Here is a 19,458-nt window from a genome sequence, read left to right on the forward strand (position 1 = left end):
ATCCGCTCAGTTCCCTCAATGAAACATTATGATTTGTTTCGAGGATAAGGCTAAACAAACACAAATTAAAAACTAAAGACAGCTGTCAACAAAAAAGCATTCCGAAGCATGAATATAACTGCTAGGCCCTACAGTGCTGCTCAGTAGGGTTGGGCGGTATCCGGATTTTCATACCGAGATACCGTTTCTGTACCATACCGGCAGTGCACACAATGGGAGCTAATTCAAACAAAAGAAAACTAGTTTTTTGTTTAGTTTTTTTGGGGCACAGAACAATTTAGGCAACAGGGATCCTGATCCAGGAGGGAAATGAATGTCTCTGCTGTGACCAAAAAGCTTGATCTTGACATTTAGCAAGCAAGTTAGCAAAACAAATGCGTAGCTGGGGCCCTCAGCCTGATATAATTGATTTTGGCACATCTTAGATTTCTTAGTTATACCTAAAAGCAGTGGCGTAGCACGCACCCCATTTTTTAAAATGCATGCACCCCAGTATTGAAAATGATACTGTAAGTATTTCGAAAAATACCCCGGTATACGGTATCTCCCAAGACTACTGCTCAGCTACAGAGCAGGATGGAACCTAGAGAACTGGTTTCACTAAGAAAATTTGACACTGGGCAGAGACCCCTGTCCCTGCCTGAAAGGTAATGTTGAGTGGTAGAGTGCAGCGAGGGTGCGTTTTTTAGCCAGGTTGTCATGGCAACCATTGTTTTGCCTTCTTCCTTCCTGCCTGGCATTCCTCCACTTACAATGCGATGAAAAGTAAATTGCCCTTTGACAAAGCAGATGAAGTAGGCCTAGTGTTAGAAAAAGGAAGGAGTGAAGACTGGTCCGAGATGATAGACACAGACAGGCTAAAATAACATGGGCACAGAAGCAGAATAATGTTAGCTGGTCATTTTGCATTCTCAGGGTTACATGTTACCTGATATCAGGTAGACAGATCTTATCCTTACTTCCAGCTCTGAACCAGACAGAGGGGTATTTCAAGAGTTAAAAAAATGACAAAGATTAGATATGCTCATTGAATGGGTCCCAGAACTGAGACATGCGGTTGCCACCCTGTAAATTGTCAAAGAAAACACAATGAAAGAAAGAATGTGATGCATCTCACATACATGTTCTCTGGAATCATACGTAGCCTATAGTCATGGTACTTTTTGATAGTCATTATGGTGTAACTTGCCCTTTCTGAAAACACTGCAACTTAGCCGACTACAGTGGCATGACTTTTTGGTGTTAGAGAAACTACAGGGTTCTTTATATCTTGTTGAGCAACTTGATGATCAAACACATAATACAACTGGGCTGTTGTGGTTGAAAACCACTGATTATCATATGCATGTGACAACAACTGTAGTGGGTAATGTACAAGAAAAGATTAATACTCACAGTTCTTCTAGATAGGGGAAGGTCTTGAAGACAAAAGCCGGGAGCTCTGTGATGTTATTCATGCTGATGTCACTGTGGAACCAAACAACAAGTGTCATGAGTGGATCAGTATTTCTCTCAGGTTAGAAAAAGAACACAGTCAGGATTCCAATTAAAATCTCAAACAATCAAGGTGGATTTATACTCCTAAAGATGCAACAACAGAGAATTGCAGAAATAGTACATAATGTTTGTTGCCATGGTAGTGTGTAACAAATGTATCTTTTGGGGGCATTAAGTAACTGCTCAGGAGCATGCTTTCAATACGGTTACATTGGTTTTCATGTCATGTAGATTGGTAGAGGGAAAGTATGGTCATCTTCCCCAGCAGTATAATGATTCATTTGGGCCAAAACAGGTCCCCAGCAGTACTGTAAACCCTTGAAAAAACCCTCCTCGTATTGCCCAGGGGATGTTCACTTTTCCAACTCACTGCAGAGAAAGACAGGCATGTAGCAGCACGACAGCTATGCAGACAGCACTCACGTTTCTTCCCCACCTGACTAATTCAGTATGTGACTTACATATAGTTGAAGTCGGAAGTTTACTTACACTTAGGTTGGCGTCATTAAAACTTGTTTTTCAACCACTCCACAAATGTCTTGTTAGCAAACTACAGTTTGGCAAGTTGGTTAAGACATCTACTTTGTGCATGACAAGTAATTTTTCCAACAATTGTTTGCAAACAGATTATTTCACTGTATCACAATTCCAGTGGGTCAGAAGTTTACATACACTAAGTTTACTGTGCCTTTAAACAGCTTGGAAAATTCCAGAAAATTATGTCATGGCTACAGAAGCTTTGGATAGGTTAATTGACATCATTTGAGGCAATTGGAGGTGTACCTGTGGATGTATTTCAAGCCCTAACTTCAAACTCAGTGCCTCTTTGCTTGACCTCATGGGAAAATCAAAAGAATTCAGCCATGACCTCAGAAAATCCATTGTAGACCTCCACAAGTCTGGTTCATCATTGGGAGCAATTTCCAAATGCCTGAAGGTACCACGTTCATCTGTACAAACAATAGTATGCAAGTATAAACACCATGGGACCACGCAGCCATCCTACCGCTCAGGAAGGAGATGCGTTCTGTCTCCTAGAGATTAATGCACATCAATCCCAGAACAACAGCAAAGGACCTTGTGAAGATGCTGGAGAAAACAGGTACAAAAGTATCTATATCCACAGTAAAACGAGTCCTATATCGACATAACCTGAAAGGCCGCTCAGCAAGGAAGAAGCCACTGCTCCAAAACCTCCATAAAAAAAGCTAGACTATGGTTTGCAACTGCACATGGGGACAAAGATCGTACTTTTTGGAGGAATGTCCTCTGGTCTGATGAAACAAAAATAGAACTGTTTGGCCATAATGACCATCGTTATGTTTGGAGGAAAAAGGGGGGGGGCTTGCGAGCCGAAGAACACCATCCCAACCGTGAAGCACGGCGGTGGCAGCATCATGTTGTGGGGGTGCTTTGCTGCAGGAGGGACTGGTGCACTTCACAAAATAGATGGCATCATGAGGCAGGACAATTATGTGGATATATTGAAGCAACATCTCAAGACATCAGACAGGAACTTAAACACTTGGTCACAAATGGGTCTTCCAAATGGACAATGACCCCAAGCATACTTCCAAAGTTGTGGCAAAAGGGCTTAAGGACAACAATGTCAAGGTATTGGAGTGGCCATCACAAAGCCCTGACCCCAATCCTATAGAAAATGTGTGGGCAGAACTGAAAAAGTGAGTGCGAGCAAGGAGGCCTACAAACCTGACTCAGTTACACCAGCACTGTCAGGAGGAATGGGCCAAAATTCACTGGGCCAAAACTTATTGTGAGAAGCTTGTGGAAGGCTACCCGAAACATTTGACCCAAGTTAAACTGTCACATCCTGACCATAGAGAGTCCTTATTTTCTATGGTAGAGGGCGTGACTGGGGGGTTAGTCTAGTTTATTATTTCTATGTGGGGTTCTAGGTTTGTTTTTCTATGTTGGTGATTGTGTATGATTCCCAATTAGAGGCAGCTGGTAATCGTTGTCTCTAATTGGGGATCATATTTAAGTAGCTGTTTTTCCCACCTGTGTTTATGGGATATTATTTTGAGTTAGTGCACGTAGCATCTCTGTAGTCACGGTTCGTCGTTAGTTTATTGTTTATTTGTCTTTATTTGTTATAAAGTGAAACTAAGTAATGTGGAACTCAACATCCGCTGCGCCTTGGTCCGACCTTTATTCTAGCGAACGTGACATAAACAATTTAAAGGCAATGCTACCAAATACTAATTAAGTGTATGTAAACTTCTGACCCATTGGGAATGTGATGAAAGAAATAAAAGCTGAAATAAAATCACTCTACTATTATTCTGACATTTCACATTCTTAAAATAAAGTGATGATCCTAACTGACCTAAGACAGGGAATTTTTACTCAGATTAAATGTCAGTTATTATGAAAAACTGAGTTTAAATGTATTTGGCTAAGGTTTATGTAAACTTCCGACTTATACTGTATGTAATACATAGAGAGTAACCATGGGCAAAATTGTGATCGAATCCAACTGAAGTTCTAGGAATTGAGAGATTGTTATATAGGCAGGTTTAGTAAAGATTGTAAACTGATTGTAGAAGGATCCTAAAGCAGCCAACAGATTAAGGCACATCCAAATTCCAATAAAAATGACACAGGCTATAGTATAAAAGGACTGGTATGGTATGACACTATAAAAATGATATGACACCATAGCCATTCCCTTGTGTTCAACAACTCAACAGAGAGTACCTTTTAACTTTGGGCCACTCATCTTGATTAGGAATCCTTTCATCGGTTTCAAAGAGGAGCCCATAGACACCAGCTGTTAGAGTTGAAGCACAACAGGACTGAAAAAACATCCTGCTTTTGATAATGAAGCGAACCCCCCCAAAAAGGGTCCATCTTGAATTTCACTACCAGCCGTCCCCAAAGTCTTGCATGTGTGTGCATGTAGGACTTTGGATCCTTAAAGGATAATATCGCCCACCACACTCCCACCCCCCATGTTTCTAACTACAAAGGCCCCCAACAGAAGCCCTCATCGTCCCTGCCATCTATCTTTCCCATCTCCAGGTTACCTAGCTTATCCAATTTCCTTCTAGGCTCTGTACAATGGAGCTTCCACCTTGATCCACCCCCCTCTTAATCTCCCCCCCCTACGGACTCTCCTTGGGGCGTTGTGTGGCCACTATTTGGAAGGCTTTCCCGGTGGTCCCTCCTTTGGATACATTCTGTCTTGCTGACAGCACCCCTACACCTGCACCCTGTAACCATCTTCCACAGGCTGTTGGCTGCCATGGTCAAGAGTGCAGGCAGTCACAGGGACAGGATGAAAGGGTGGTCTGTGAATGCTGTCACCCTCCCTCCCAGCTGCTTTAGTCATCAGGGGACCTGCCTATCCTATATAGAAATACAGCTGTGATACATATAGAAAAAACAGCACTCCCACTGTTCTGAGGGTATGAAATGTCAACATGACATCAAATAATGCAAAGTTGTCACTTTGGGCTCATAGCAGCCTTGGTGGGAAACCGAAAGAATCACATTTCCAGCAAGAGTTGCCCAAAGGTTTCACTTCTCAAGCGAGATTTCCCTACATTTAAAAAAAGAGATCAGCGACAAAGACATCCTTCAAAACACTAATCACATCCAACAGAGGAAAGTATGGGGAGCAGGCAGCAGAGGCTGTTGTCAAGTCTCAACAGAGCACCTCCCTGGGAATTCACTGCCAATCCAAGTAAATAGATACATTCAGATCATCTTTACTCAGAAACAAATGTCAGCTAAAAGACACATGATACCTTTCCTAAATCACTTTTGGGGTCAATGACAAAATCTACACCTTTTAAACAATTAAAAAAATAAGCAATAATTCATAATCTCTGCTATGATGCAAGATGAGAATAAATATACTATCTCAGCATTATCTCAAAGCCAACCACAACCTCTCCATGGTCTGAGGGTCAAAAAGAGGTCCACCCTGTTCAAGTCTCTGGCAAGTGAGAAATTATACTTGTTACTTAGTGGCTTATTGTGTGGTCTCTGATGGTTGGATCATGGTTTTAGAAAGGTTTGTGGTCATAAGCACATCCTTAAAGACTTTGGTGCTGGGCTAATAAAGAAGGCCTACACAGTGTTTATGCCCCCAATTCACTGACAACGTTTGGATCCAAAACGGATCTTGGTCAGAATGATTTTAACCTGAGCTCAGCATTAGCTTCCCCCTCACAATTACACAGGCCACTGGTGTTTGTCCACAGACCAGACAAGGAACTCAGCAAAGCCACACAACAACCACAGAGCTCCACATTACAGACAGATAAATATACATGGAAAGATTGCCAAGCAGTGCAAAGGCAGACCAAAAAGAGATTCAAATTAAAGCGACTCCAAAACCAAGGCGTGTATATGTGGTATGTGTGTGGGCGGATCAGACACTGGCTGGCATGGAGCCATGAGAGGGAGGGGAAGCTACCGTGCCAAGAACAGCAAGGATTGACAGACAGGACAACGGCAGATAACTAAGATAGAGATTTGGGGAAAAAGGTTACTATGTCCTTCCTTTGAAGATCTTTGGGCGCAGAAGGTGGCAAGTGTAAAAAGTATCTGATGTAGTCTCTGCAAGGGCTTTGCTTCAAGGAGGCATAGCCTTAGTTCAGATGTACCATGAATCTCAAGGTGATCTTCAAAAGGAGGACAGCTTCACTTCTTCAATAACTTTTGGCAGTGTTTATTTAGCAGGCTAATGTCATCTAAATGAAAATCGATATCCTGCCGGTAGATCATTTGTTGAGGTAGAGAAGCCAAACCGGGCACCAACCCAACCACCTGCTACCATTGACTACCTCAGAAGTAAAGCAAACTCAGTAATGCTTTGGCTTTTTAGCCCCCTAGTCCCTTGACAGCACAGTTGTGGGAAAAAAATGCAGGTAACGGGTAACTATTTTCTCAGCCGGCTGTTTCTTATTGATTAGAGAGGAGGTGAAGGTGGTGAGAATTGAGGAAGATGGCTGAGGTTCCCTGACTGCCATGCTGGAAAGGAACAAGGGCACTTTGTATACACAGACGGGCAGAGTGTTCCACCATGGGAGTGCAGAGAAGGTCAAGCATTTACCACATGGGTCCTAGGGGAGACTGATTCGCTGTAGCTAGAGTGCAAACAACCAGCCTGCAATGCAAACATGTCAGTCCTAAAACAGTGAGAGACAGAGAGGGAGAGAAGTGATTGATATTGGTATGGGAGTTGTTGTCATTGTAAACGTATTGTTATTTTGCTATTCAAATGTATGTTTTTTATACCAATTTACAACATTGAATTGAACCAAGAGAAAAAGAGATTGACAGAGAATGTGATGATGAGAGAGCTGGAGAGGACTACGGAAAAATAGGATGAAAATTAGGAAGATAAGTGATCATAAGTAAAAGAGAGTGTGAGTTGTGTGAGGGAGAGAGAGAAAGAGATAGAGCAAGAGGGGGGGAGAGAGAGAGGTAAACATTCTACCATCTAGCAGTCATCCTGTTTGGGAGCGGAAACCAGTGGCTAGCTCCTTTCACCTCTGCTGACCATGAACAAAAGTATCATTCAGCTTAAGATGGATCGAGGGCACCAATGGCGAGTGAGCTAGCTGGACCAGTGAGTGAAAGGGCATTAGTCCCCCTATCCCCTCCCTCCCCTAAACTTGTGCTTGTTCACACTATGAAAGGACTTCAATTGAGATGAGATGTGAGAAGTGACCCCCTCCTACCCCAAACCCTCATGCCCCCCCGCATGCACACATGAGAGCGAGAGTGCACACACAGTCACCAAGCCCTCAAGAGACTGAGATGTCCTTTCGTCACTCGTATCTAGCAGAGATGCACTGTCAGAGGGGAAATTGGTGTACAGGGTGAGGGGGGTTCCAGAACGTATTTCTCTTTCTCCCCACCTGTTATCCTCAGGCAGGAGTCTCATTTTCAGCTGCCAATAAAAAACGTAATGTACACACCAACATGCTGCAGGCAGCTCCACCCCCCAGCCCACCTCTCCAACCTTCCCCTGGGCTGCTGGCTGGTGCCAACCCAACACTCTGATTTATGGACTGATAAAACAAAGGGCACAAGGCCAATTCCCATCTGTGTCAAATTCCGTAAGATTATGCAAATCAACAGATGCATAAATGTTAAAGTATTGTAGGATATTGCCAACGAAAGTGGCAATGTACAGTACTGTATATTATTTTGTGACTATGTACAGTGCCTTGCGAAAGTATTTGGCCCCCTTGAACTTTGCGACCTTTTGCCACATTTCAGGCTTCAAACATAAAGATATAAAACTGTATTTTTTTGTGAAGAATCAACAACAAGTGGGACACAATCATGAAGTGGAACGACATTTATTGGATATTTCAAACTTTTTTAACAAATCAAAAACTGAAAAATTGGGCGTGCAAAATTATTCAGCCCCCTTAAGTTAATACTTTGTAGCGCCACCTTTTGCTGCGATTACAGCTGTAAGTCGCTTGGGGTATGTCTCTATCAGTTTTGCACATCGAGAGACTGAAATTTTTCCCATTCCTCCTTGCAAAACAGCTTGAGCTCAGTGAGGTTGGATGGAGAGCATTTGTGAACAGCAGTTTTCAGTTCTTTCCACAGATTCTCGATTGGATTCAGGTCTGGACTTTGACTTGGCCATTCTAACACCTGATATGTTTATTTTTGAACCATTCCATTGTAGATTTTGCTTTATGTTTTGGATCATTGTCTTGTTGGAAGACAAATCTCCGTCCCAGTCTCAGGTCTTTTGCAGACTCCATCAGGTTTTCTTCCAGAATGGTCCTGTATTTGGCTCCATCCATCTTCCCATCAATTTTAACCATCTTCCCTGTCCCTGCTGAAGAAAAGCAGGCCCAAACCATGATGCTGCCACCACCATGTTTGACAGTGGGGATGGTGTGGTCAGGGTGATGAGCTGTGTTGCTTTTACGCCAAACATAATGTTTTGCATTGTTGCCAAAAAGTTCAATTTTGGTTTCATCTGACCAGAGCACCTTCTTCCACATGTTTGGTGTGTCTCCCAGGTGGCTTGTGGCAAACTTTAAACGACACTTTTTATGGATATCTTTAAGAAATGGCTTTCTTCTTGCCACTCTTCCATAAAGGCCAGATTTGTGCAATATACGACTGATTGTTGTCCTATGGACAGAGTCTCCCACCTCAGCTGTAGATCTCTGCAGTTCATCCAGAGTGATCATGGGCCTCTTGGCTGCATCTCTGATCAGTCTTCTCCTTGTATGAGCTGAAAGTTTAGAGGGACGGCCAGGTCTTGGTAGATTTGCAGTGGTCTGATACTCCTTCCATTTCAATATTATCGCTTGCACAGTGCTCCTTGGGATGTTTAAAGCTTGGGAAATCTTTTTGTATCCAAATCCGGCTTTAAACTTCTTCACAACAGTATCTCGGACCTGCCTGGTGTGTTCCTTGTTCATCATGATGCTCTCTGCGCTTTTAACGGACCTCTGAGACTATCACAGTGCAGGTGCATTTATACGGAGACTTGATTACACACAGGTGGATTGTATTTATCATCATTAGTCATTTAGGTCAACATTGGATCATTCAGAGATCCTCACTGAACTTCTGGAGAGAGTTTGCTGCACTGAAAGTAAAGGGGCTGAATAATTTTGCACGCCCAATTTTTCAGTTTTTGATTTGTTAAAAAAGTTTGAAATATCCAATAAATGTCGTTCCACTTCATGATTGTGTCCCACTTGTTGTTGATTCTTCACAAAAAAATACAGTTTTATATCTTTATGTTTGAAGCCTGAAATGTGGCAAAAGGTCGCAAAGTTCAAGGGGGCCAAATACTTTCGCAAGGCACTGTATATATATAGGTTACTGATTTTGAAGAATGACGACACATGAAATAAAAACTTGAAGTAATGCTCTCTAAATAACTACAAATGCAGAACAAGAGCAGGTCTAGTCATACCTCTGTCTTGAACTATTCCAATTTAAGAGGACATTCCAGAATTCCAAGGCCAGAAATTCAACAAAAAACCTGACTTTCAAAAGATGGAGTTAATGTCTGTGGCCCCATTTCTTTTACTTCTCTTCATAACATAACTGCTACCCTCCATTCTCCTCTCTGCTTCTCTGTACAACAGATTCAGTACATTCATGGGGTGGCAGGTTGTACTGGATGGAATCACAGCAGGAGGAAAATCACAAACAAAGCCAACCTTCTGGGAAACCATTCTCCCACCTCTAGGGACAGCAGGGCCTGCAATGTGTCTCTTGTAAGACTGCTGGACCTGTCTGCTTCTATCATTATCTCTGTGTGTGTGTTTATGTGTGTGTCAATTTCCCTGTCTCTTTCTGTCCATTAATCTCTCCCTTCAGTCATTTTCCATATCTCAATTTATCAAGCTCTTCACTATTTGCCCGTCTTGTTGATCCCCGTCTGTCTCTGCTGTTTCAGTAAAAAAGCTTATAATTGCCACTAAACATCACAGCAGATGATGTGTACCCCAATTAATAGATTAGTGTGTCAGCAAACAAACAACTTAATGTAAAGTGTTACCAAAATATATTTCTATACTAAGGATGTAATTCCACTTTTGATGAGTGGTAAATGGGATTAAATTAACATTATGGAGGTAAATATTTTGTTTAGTTCTTTAAACAAACATTAGCTCACTTCCGGTAAGGAGCATTACCAGCTCAGCACAGCTTCCCTGTGCATTAACTCTGACAAAAAGAGTATTTCTACAGCTGCGATGTGTCGCACTAATCCATCATGACCCCTGACCTCTCTACTCACCAAAACACAGAAGGAATGGAAAGAAGGGGAATTTAAGAGACGGAGAAGAGACATTGAATGGAGAGGGAGGGAGAGAAATAGAAAGAGAGAGACAGCTGCACTAAGGGTCAATTCCACATTAACAGAAACATTTTTTACTTTAAAATGTATTTCAAACAAAAACCAATGATTGACCACTTTTGACAACGTCAAGTGAACATTTACTTGAAGAATTGTCAGTGGAAATTGCTAAGTAGTCCCTGTGCATAAAGTTGTATCATTTGTTTGCAATCATTGGTTTTTGTTTGACATACATTTTAAAGTGAAAAATCACTCTGTTGGCGTGGAATTGCTCCAAGGCCACCCGTCAAATACTCTGAGGGCTTGAACTGAATATATCACGTAGTTATGAGCTAAAAAGCTGTCACAAAGCATTTGGATAACCCTTGCTCAGTGTAGGTGCACAAGAAGCCTTCACGCCCACACTTCCAGCCGTAATACGTTGACTTTGCAATTGTAATACAATATTTGGGGATGTGTTGGTAACTTACACGCAAGATCATGATGTTTGATAACAGCATACACTACACTGTGTCTTAGTTTACACATTGGTAAATACCACAGTTTCTCTTCATTTTACCTGACACAAAACATCTCTACATTGGCAGTTTATTGGGTCAACTCTAGAGCGTGTGTATTTCTACAATTCTGCTGGATACTAATGAACTCAAGAAGTCAATAAAATGTACTTACAGTCCATGTGGTGTAAGGTTCAGGTACCTAGGTGGAAATAAATATAAAAACCAACCCCTCAGCTTTTATGTTAAGTTAAGTAAATAAAGGTGATAGTGATATTGTATATATTTAAATTTCTCATTCAGTCTTGGATATGAAACTGTTCTGTATCAATACCCACTGGGTCCAGACGTCAATTCAACATCTATTTCACGTTGGTTCAACGTAATTTCATTGAAACGTCATGGAAACAACTTTGAATCAACCAGTGTGTGCCCAGAGGGTAGTCTTCTCAAGGTCAGATCCTTCCTTCTTTTCCACATTAGGAAGCACATTTCCTTCATCCACCTTCAATAAATAACACATAGACCCTTTGACGCCCTTGGGCGGCTGCTCTGTTTATCATTAACTAAGACATTGTGAAACCTTTACGGCTAGTTAACTAGAAATGTATTAACTATGTAGACCCAGTCTCAGTTTCTCCTCAGTTAGTAATGCTCTTTCTCTCTAGTAAGGTAGTGCAGAGCAACTTGCTTTTTTTTGGTACAGAGACAAAGACAGATACGATGGCGGAATTACAGGGAATACAGAAAAGAAACAATCACCATTCCTTAAAATAAACTATAGGCTAACTAAAAGACCCATGTCAAAGGGCTTTTGGTTTAGTTGTTATTTTGTGTTGATCACAACAGCTTTTTCCTTTTGGCGGTTGCTGAACAAGATTCAGAATATATTTTATTCTGTTAAAAATATAGTCTACAAATAATTTAACATTGCACATTTTCCCCATGTTGATAAGTTGCTTGAGCCACAATTTTGCAACTTAGGAAACTTTGGAAGGAAAGTCAATGAGACTTAATTATTACAGTAAAGTGTTACTGAACTGACACATTCTGGGGTGAATTCTGGTGTATCCCTGTAAGATGAATTTGAATCACTTTGTAAAGGACATGTATTGCATATGTAAAGGATATGTAATGCAAATATCAGAATAACAACCGTCTCTGAGATGATGGGTATGTGTGTCCACAGTGTTTTCTTTTAGGGATAGGCATACACCTAAAGAGTTGGTGAGTGGAGCAGCATTCAGGACAAACACTCTCTGGCAGGTATAATCACAATCAATCGAGACCACAGAGCTAAGACAGGCCAAAGAATCAGCAAATGAAGACACATCCACCTTCTTGCTTTACACAGGATGGGCTACTATTCCACATGTCCCTAAATATAAGTGACTGTAGTCTAAGAAAGTGAAAGTCCATGTGCCAGGCCAAGGAATATGCTATAGCTTGTATGCTTTTCAGTATAGTAAAATACTACGGTATAAGAGGGGTCATATCAAGGAAAGGTCAGCAAGTGAATGAGTTTGGACCCACATGAAACATTTTGGCAACCATTGCATTAAAATAATAGCCTAGCCAATACTGTATATACTGTACCAACCTTCAATTTTATGGGCTACTTTTCCTCTGGCTGTTCTTCATTTTTTGTGTTTGCTCTCTCATACCAACCACAATAATGTGTTTGTTATCAGTTGAATAACTGATCCACAGCCCAAAGTTGTAAAAACGCACTCGATTACTTGGCTTCATTGACAGCCATTGTGCAAAAGTTTGCTCCAGTATTAACGTGGAGAGGTGCCCCTCTCGAGTAACTAGTGGCCAATCTTACCATTACAAACACGTCCTAACCAGGGAGAGAGATTGATTCTAGGTTTAATCGTGTTTTATTACACAGTTTCAATATGTGTTGATACTTACAGATAGTAGGTGAAGGCGCTTAGACCAGTTGGGACAGTGGTCAGTCCTTTCCCAGAGCAATCGGCGCCTCCGTCCTCGTCGCAGCTGCATGAGGACGAACAAATAGCCGGAGTGGATTGTCCTTGACCAGTCGCACCATTCCGTAGTGAAAACAACCGCAAAAATATCCAGATGACAAACACGCGCATGTTCTTCTTCTGTTCAGACGGAGCAAAATGGCTTTACGTGTTTCTCTTATAAGGACATGTAGGCCAATTTTCATGTGACTGCTCTGTTGTGATGGCTTGTCCAAGAAGCTTGAATACGTATTATTGTTGATAGGTAGTCGACCACTTCAAGGATATAACATGTTAATGCATCAGTCCCACCAAACATATATCCTTAACTACCCCTGTCAAATCTGGGACATTTTCTTTACTCAAACAATGCGGTTTACCTTGCACTAAGTGTCCTCCTATTCATCCCGTGTGGAGTATTGGTTCCATAAAAATAAGTAGCACCCGTCCACACAGACGACAAAATTGGCACCTTTTGCTTTTTCCGTTTTCGTTGTCCCATTAAATCAGAAAACCAGGCGGATCCGTGCGTTGACAAAATAAGAAGCCCCAGTACAATTATCCAACCGAAATGGGAAACACTTGGTGACTTATTTTTGCTATCGTTTCCCTCCTGATTTGTTTCCTGTAGAAAAACACAGTCAGCTTTCAGCCATTCCTCACGTTTCCTTCCTTTGCTCCCTGCCACCAGCAGCCCGCTTTTTCTTGCTCACTCGGTAAGCACCCTGCCGGACAACCTGCCACACGATCTGCTGAATACAGTATGTTAATACTGACCTACATATTAATGATTTCACAACGTCACACTTTAGCTTTTTGTAGGCAACATACTGCAATTAATACGTTTGTAATTGTGTAACAATTAATTTAAATGATCAATTAATTTCCACCTCAGTCCTTTCTTTGAGTGTGTTACCATCTCAGGTTAGTCCTTTTGTAGTAATTGGTCAATATCGGATATAATGGTAGGCTTATCATTCTTGTTTTAGTGAATTCCAAATGACTGAAATGTAGTTATTATTAGATAGGCCTAATTGTCAGGTTATTATCATTTTACCATATGCTTTCTACCAATAATACTGTAGGCTTAAAATAAAGTGTAACCAGACAGTTTCTTCAACAACTACATGCTCCATGCCAGATGAAACTTGTTACTTAGCCTTCTCGGGTCAAATGATATTTGTTTGATTACATAATTCTTTGTGTGGGTCCTGTGATTTGTTGAGTTGGAACTTGGGCCATGCACCCTTTTCTTTAATTGAATATTTATTTAACTAGGCAAGTCAGTTAAGAACAAATTCTTATTTACAAAGGCCGCGGCCAAACCCTCCTCTAACCCGGGCCAATTGTGCACCACCCTATGGGACTCCCGATCATGGCCAGTTGTGATACAGCCCGGGATCGAACCTGGGTCTGAAGTGACACCTCTATCACTGCGATTCAGTGCCTTAGACTGCTGCACCACTCAGGATTTCTGCTTGACTCCTGCCTCCAACAAGGGGGAATGTGAAAGTGTGACAACAATCCAGCCAGTAGAGGAGATACTTCTCTCTCAATGGTTTAAGAGTCGCTGTGCTAAATAGGACTCTATCTTCACCAACCGGGTGGCGGGCAAGGTACTTTGTTACTTGTTCATTGCTCCCTCCTCCAAGCGTTGCTCTTTTCTGTGGTTGGACAGGCAATCCTCTGTGGCTTGTGTCAAAGCCTCTGCCACAGAGGTGACCAGTGTGAGTTCCCCAGAGGCATGCAGACCAACAGTGGGTGCTGTCCAAGGTGCCATTCAGCCTGTTCAACATACAAATATATGGATAGTGTATGATATCGAAGTGGATAGTGTATGACATCATTAAGAAACATTGTAGAACCAGCCATCTCTCCAAACTGAGTAGCCAGAGAAGAAGGAAACTTCTTAAGGATGCCACCATCGGCAATATCAGCTTTGAAAGAGACACATCATGCTCTACACATCATGCTCTGAGCATCATGGAATCAGGGCTGTGTTCTGTTTCATACCTGAGAGAAATACTGATCAGCTCATTACACTTGTTGTTTGGGTCCACAGTGACATCAACATGAATAACATCACAGAGCTCAGAGCATTCATTGTCAAGAACTTTGAACAGAGAGTATTCATCTTTTCTTGTACATTACTCATAACACAGTTTTTGTCATACCCATATGATAATCAGTCATTTTAAAACACAACGGGGACATTTTTAGAATACGTGTTTGATCAATATGTTGCTCAATAAAATATTAAGAATTATGTCTTTTCAATTGAAGTTTCTCTTACATCAAAGAGTCATGGCATTGTGGAGTCAGTTAATGTAGCGTTTTCAGAAAGCCATACATTTTTTCAAGCACCGAAATTATACTCACAACAATGTCATCCAATTAGTTCTAAATGTTATTAGTGCACATGATGGTGACATACTTATAACATGCAACATACATTCCGCCACTGTGTGTGAACGCAACAGCAGCCAAGTTTGTTCAGATGGCGAGGAAGATCCTGCAAGGTTGTCAGTTTTCATGTAAATTATATTTGCATAATTTTGCAAGTGAAAGGTGCAAAGGCACTTGTTATGATAGATTGTTTGAGAAGGAAATTGTCCAAACAGAAGCACATTAACAAAGCAAATATCTATGTAACATAGCAGGTTTATCAAAGCATTGGTGGACGTACATAATGGGCAGAGGTTACAAATGTGTTTTTAAGTGACACATTTTTACAAGTTTTGGATCCCTTGATGTTAAATGGAGTATGTAATACATTATTAGATTGTCACATTTACCAATGCACCCTACCTCTGGATATGTTATGTCACCTTTTATACAACCTTTATAGAGTATGATATAAGTTTTAAGATGAGTAAAAACCTTTTGCACGCTATATAAAGCCTTTATATGGGGAGGGGGTTGTAGATCAGCTTTAATATTCCAGATAGATTTGGCATTTATAATCCCCCTTATTTGTTTATTCACCCCTCCCATCCCTACCATCCCTCCCCTGATTGGGGTAAGCTAACAATACGTCCTCTATTGCAACCTACCGTGATTATAACTGTAGTTAACTAATTATACAGTTGAAGTCGGAAGTTTACATACACCTTAGCTAAATACATTTAAACTCAGTTTTTCACAATAACTGACATTTAATCCTAGTAAGAATTCCCTGTTTTAGGTCAGTTAGGATCACCACTTTCTTTTAAGAATGTGAAATGTCAGAATAATAGTGGAGGGAATGAATTATTTCAGCTTTTATTTCTTTCATCACATTTCCAGTGGGTCAGAAGTGTACTTACACTCAATTAGTATTTGGTAGCATTGCCTTTAAATTGTTTAACTTGGGTCAAATGTTTCGGGTAGCCTTCCACAAGCTTCTCACAATAAGTTGAATGAATTCTGGCCCATTCCCCATTCCTCCCCCAAATGTTCTATAGGATTGAGGTCAGGGCATTGTGATGGCCACTCCAATGCCTTGACTTTGTTATCCTTAAGCCATTTTGCCACATCTTTGGAAGTATGCCTTGGGTCATTGTCCATTTGGAAGACCCATTTGCGACTAAGCTTTAAGTCTTGAGATGTTGCTTCAATGTATCCACATAATTTTCCTCTTTCATGATGCCATATATTTTGTGAAGTGCACCAGTCCCTCCTACAGCAAAGCACCCCCACAACATGATGCTGCCACCCCCGTGCTTCACGGTTGGGATGGTGTTCTTCGGCTTGCAAGTCTCACCCTTTTCCCTCCAAACATAACAATGGTCATTATGGCCAAACAGTTCTATTTTTGTTTCATCAGACCAGAGGACATTTCTCCAAAAAGAACGATCTTTGTCCCCATGTGCAGTTGCAAATCGTAGTCTGGCTTTTTTTATGGAGGTTTTGGAGCAGTGGCTTCTTCCTTGCTGAGCGACCTTTCAGATTATGTCGATATAGGACTTGTTTTACTGTGGATATAAATACTTTGGACTTGTTTCCTCCAGCATCTTCACAAGGTCCTTTGCTGTTGTTCTGGGATTGATTGGCACTTTTCGCATCATCTCTATTAGACAGAACGCGTCTCCTTCCTGAGCGGTATGACGGCTGCGTGGTCCCATGGTGTTTATACTTGCGTACTATTGTTTGTACAGATGAACGTGGTACCTTCAGGCATTTGGAAATTGCTCCCAAGGATGAACCAGACTTGTGGAGGTCTTGGCTGATTTCTTTTGATTTTCCCATGATGTCAAGCAAAGAGGCACTGAGTTTGAAGGTAGGCCTTGAAATACATCCACAGGTATACCTCCAATTGATTCAAATGATGTCAATTAGCCTATCAGACGTTTCTAAAGCCATGACATAATTTTCTGGAATTTTCCAAGCTGTTTAAAGGCACAGTCAACTTTTTGTACGTAAACTTCTGACCCACTGGAATTGTGATACAGTGAATTATAAGTGAAATAATCTCTGTCTGTAAACAATTGTTGGAAAAATTACTCGTAGTAGATGTCCTAACCGACTTCCTAAAACTATAGTTTGTTAACAATACATTTTTGGAGTGGTTGAAAAATTAGTTTTAATGACTCCAACCTAAGTGTATGTAAACTTCCAACTTCAACTGTACATATATTTCTAATTTCCTCTTTCTGCAACTGCTGGATTTTCACCAACAGTGGACAATCCACCATTCATTCTTATCTTAATTCCATTCCTCTGATGTCCACAGATTAACGTATCTTTCCCAGTATAACACCATTTTGCTATTTCCTTTTGCAATACATCCCTCCATTTTACTGTAATATCTTACGAGTGGCAGACAGACTAATTCTTACATTTCTTCTTTAAGTAATTGCCTCATCCAATTTTGTGGCAGAGCTGCGATGAGTTGGTTATCATTTTGTATTGAGCATACACCTCCTTACACTGTTGTTAGTTGCTTGTGTGACAATTTTACCATCCTTGTTTACAATAGTTTTTTTTTTGTATAGGTACATTGCAGTTTTGCTGTAATATTTGATCTACCTTTTCTGGAGGATGACATTTAAATTGCAGCCAACTATGTATGGCTTTTATTTTAAAAGGAAGACACTTTAAATAGGATAACACTGTCAATCCACCAGAAATGTGCAGTTTTAATCTGAAAAAAGACAAAGAGCCCCCTATTAAATATATGATGTGCCTTTCTTAGTAGCCTGCTGGAAAACCAGTTTGGATTGAGAGATTCTGTATGTGCCTTGATAATAAAAACATTTAGCCCTCCACACTTATGCTCTTACAGTCACAACAGTGCTGTCAGAAAGTATTCACACCCCTTAACTTTTTCCACATTTTGTTGTGTTACAACCTGAATTTAAAATGGATTTTGTGTCACTGGCTTACAAACAATACCCCATAATGTCAAAGTGGAATTATGGATTTAGACATTTATACAAATAAATACAAATTAAAAGCTGAAATGTCTTGAGTCAATAAGTATTCAACCCCTTTGTTATGGTAAGCCTAAATAAGTTCAAGAATAAAACATTTTAATAACAAGTCACATAATAAGTTGCATTGACTCACTCTGTGTGCAATAATAGTGGTTATCATGATTTTTGAATAACTACCTCATTTCTGTAACCCACACATACCATTATCTATAAAGTCCTTCAGTCGAGCAGTGAATTTCAAACACAGATTCATCCACAAAGACCAGGGAGGTTTTCCAATCACTTGCAAAGAAGGGCACTTATTGGTACATGGGTAAAAAGCAGAAATTGAATATCCCTTTGATCATGGTGAAGTTTTTCATTGAACACTACAAAGATGCAGGTGTCCTTCCTAACTCAGTTTCTGGAGAGGAAGGAAACCGCTCAGGGATTTCACCATGAGGCCAATGGTGACTTTAAAACAATTTACAGAGTTTAATGGCTGTGATATGAGAAAACTGAGAATGGATCAACGACACTGTAGTTACTCCACAATACTAACCTAATTGACAGAGTGAAAAGAAGGAGGACTGTACAGAATAAAAATATCCCAAAACATGCATCCTGTTTGCAACAAAGCACTAAAGTAATATTGCAAAAAAAATTGTCAAAGCAATTAACTTTTTGTCCTGAATAGAAAGTGTTATGTTTGGGGCAAATCCAATACAACACATTACAACCATCCATATTTTCAAGCATAGTGGTGGCTGCATCATGTCATGACATGGCTTGTAGTCGTTAAGGGCTGGGGAGTTTTTCAGGATAAAAAATAAATAAAATGGAGCTAAGCACAGGCTAAATCCTAGAGGAAAACCTGATTCAGTCTGTCTTCCAACAGACACTGAGAGACTCCCGAGTGGCACAGCGGTCTAATGTACGGCATCTCAATGCCAGAGGTGTCACTACAGACCCTTGTTCGATTCCAGGCTGTATCACAACCGGCCGTGATTGGGAGTCACATAGTGCGGCGCACAATTAGCCCAGCGTTGTTTGGGTTTGGCTGGGGTAGGCTGTCATTGTAAATAATAATTTGTTCTTAAGTGACTTGCCTAGTTAAATAAAAATAAAAATGTATCTTTCAGCATGACAATAACCTAAAACACAAGGCCAAATATACACTGGAGTAGCTTACCAAGACAACATTGAATATCGTCAAGTTACAGTTTTGAGAATCTATGGCAAGACTTGAAAATGGTTGTCTAGCAATGATC

General features: G+C 40.8%; 1 protein-coding gene across 2 annotated transcripts in view; it reads right to left on the reverse strand.

Moving 5' to 3' along the window:
• The window catches only part of LOC112249297 (leucine-rich repeat-containing G-protein coupled receptor 4), a 34,589-nt gene extending 21,028 nt beyond the window's left edge, over window positions 1-13,561 (reverse strand). For both annotated transcript variants that reach the window (XM_024419112.2, XM_024419111.2), the window contains exons 1-2: window positions 12,739-13,561; window positions 1,396-1,467 (exon numbers count right to left, since the gene is read on the reverse strand). In XM_024419112.2, the coding sequence (XP_024274880.1) occupies window positions 1,396-1,467; window positions 12,739-12,926 (260 nt within the window). In that variant the 5' untranslated portion in view covers window positions 12,927-13,561. The remainder of the gene's footprint in view (window positions 1-1,395; window positions 1,468-12,738) is intronic.
• Window positions 13,562-19,458: the final 5,897 nt, after the last annotated feature.

The sequence above is a fragment of the Oncorhynchus tshawytscha genome, linkage group LG04, assembly GCF_018296145.1.
Source record: "Oncorhynchus tshawytscha isolate Ot180627B linkage group LG04, Otsh_v2.0, whole genome shotgun sequence".
Lineage (NCBI taxonomy): Eukaryota > Metazoa > Chordata > Actinopteri > Salmoniformes > Salmonidae > Oncorhynchus > Oncorhynchus tshawytscha.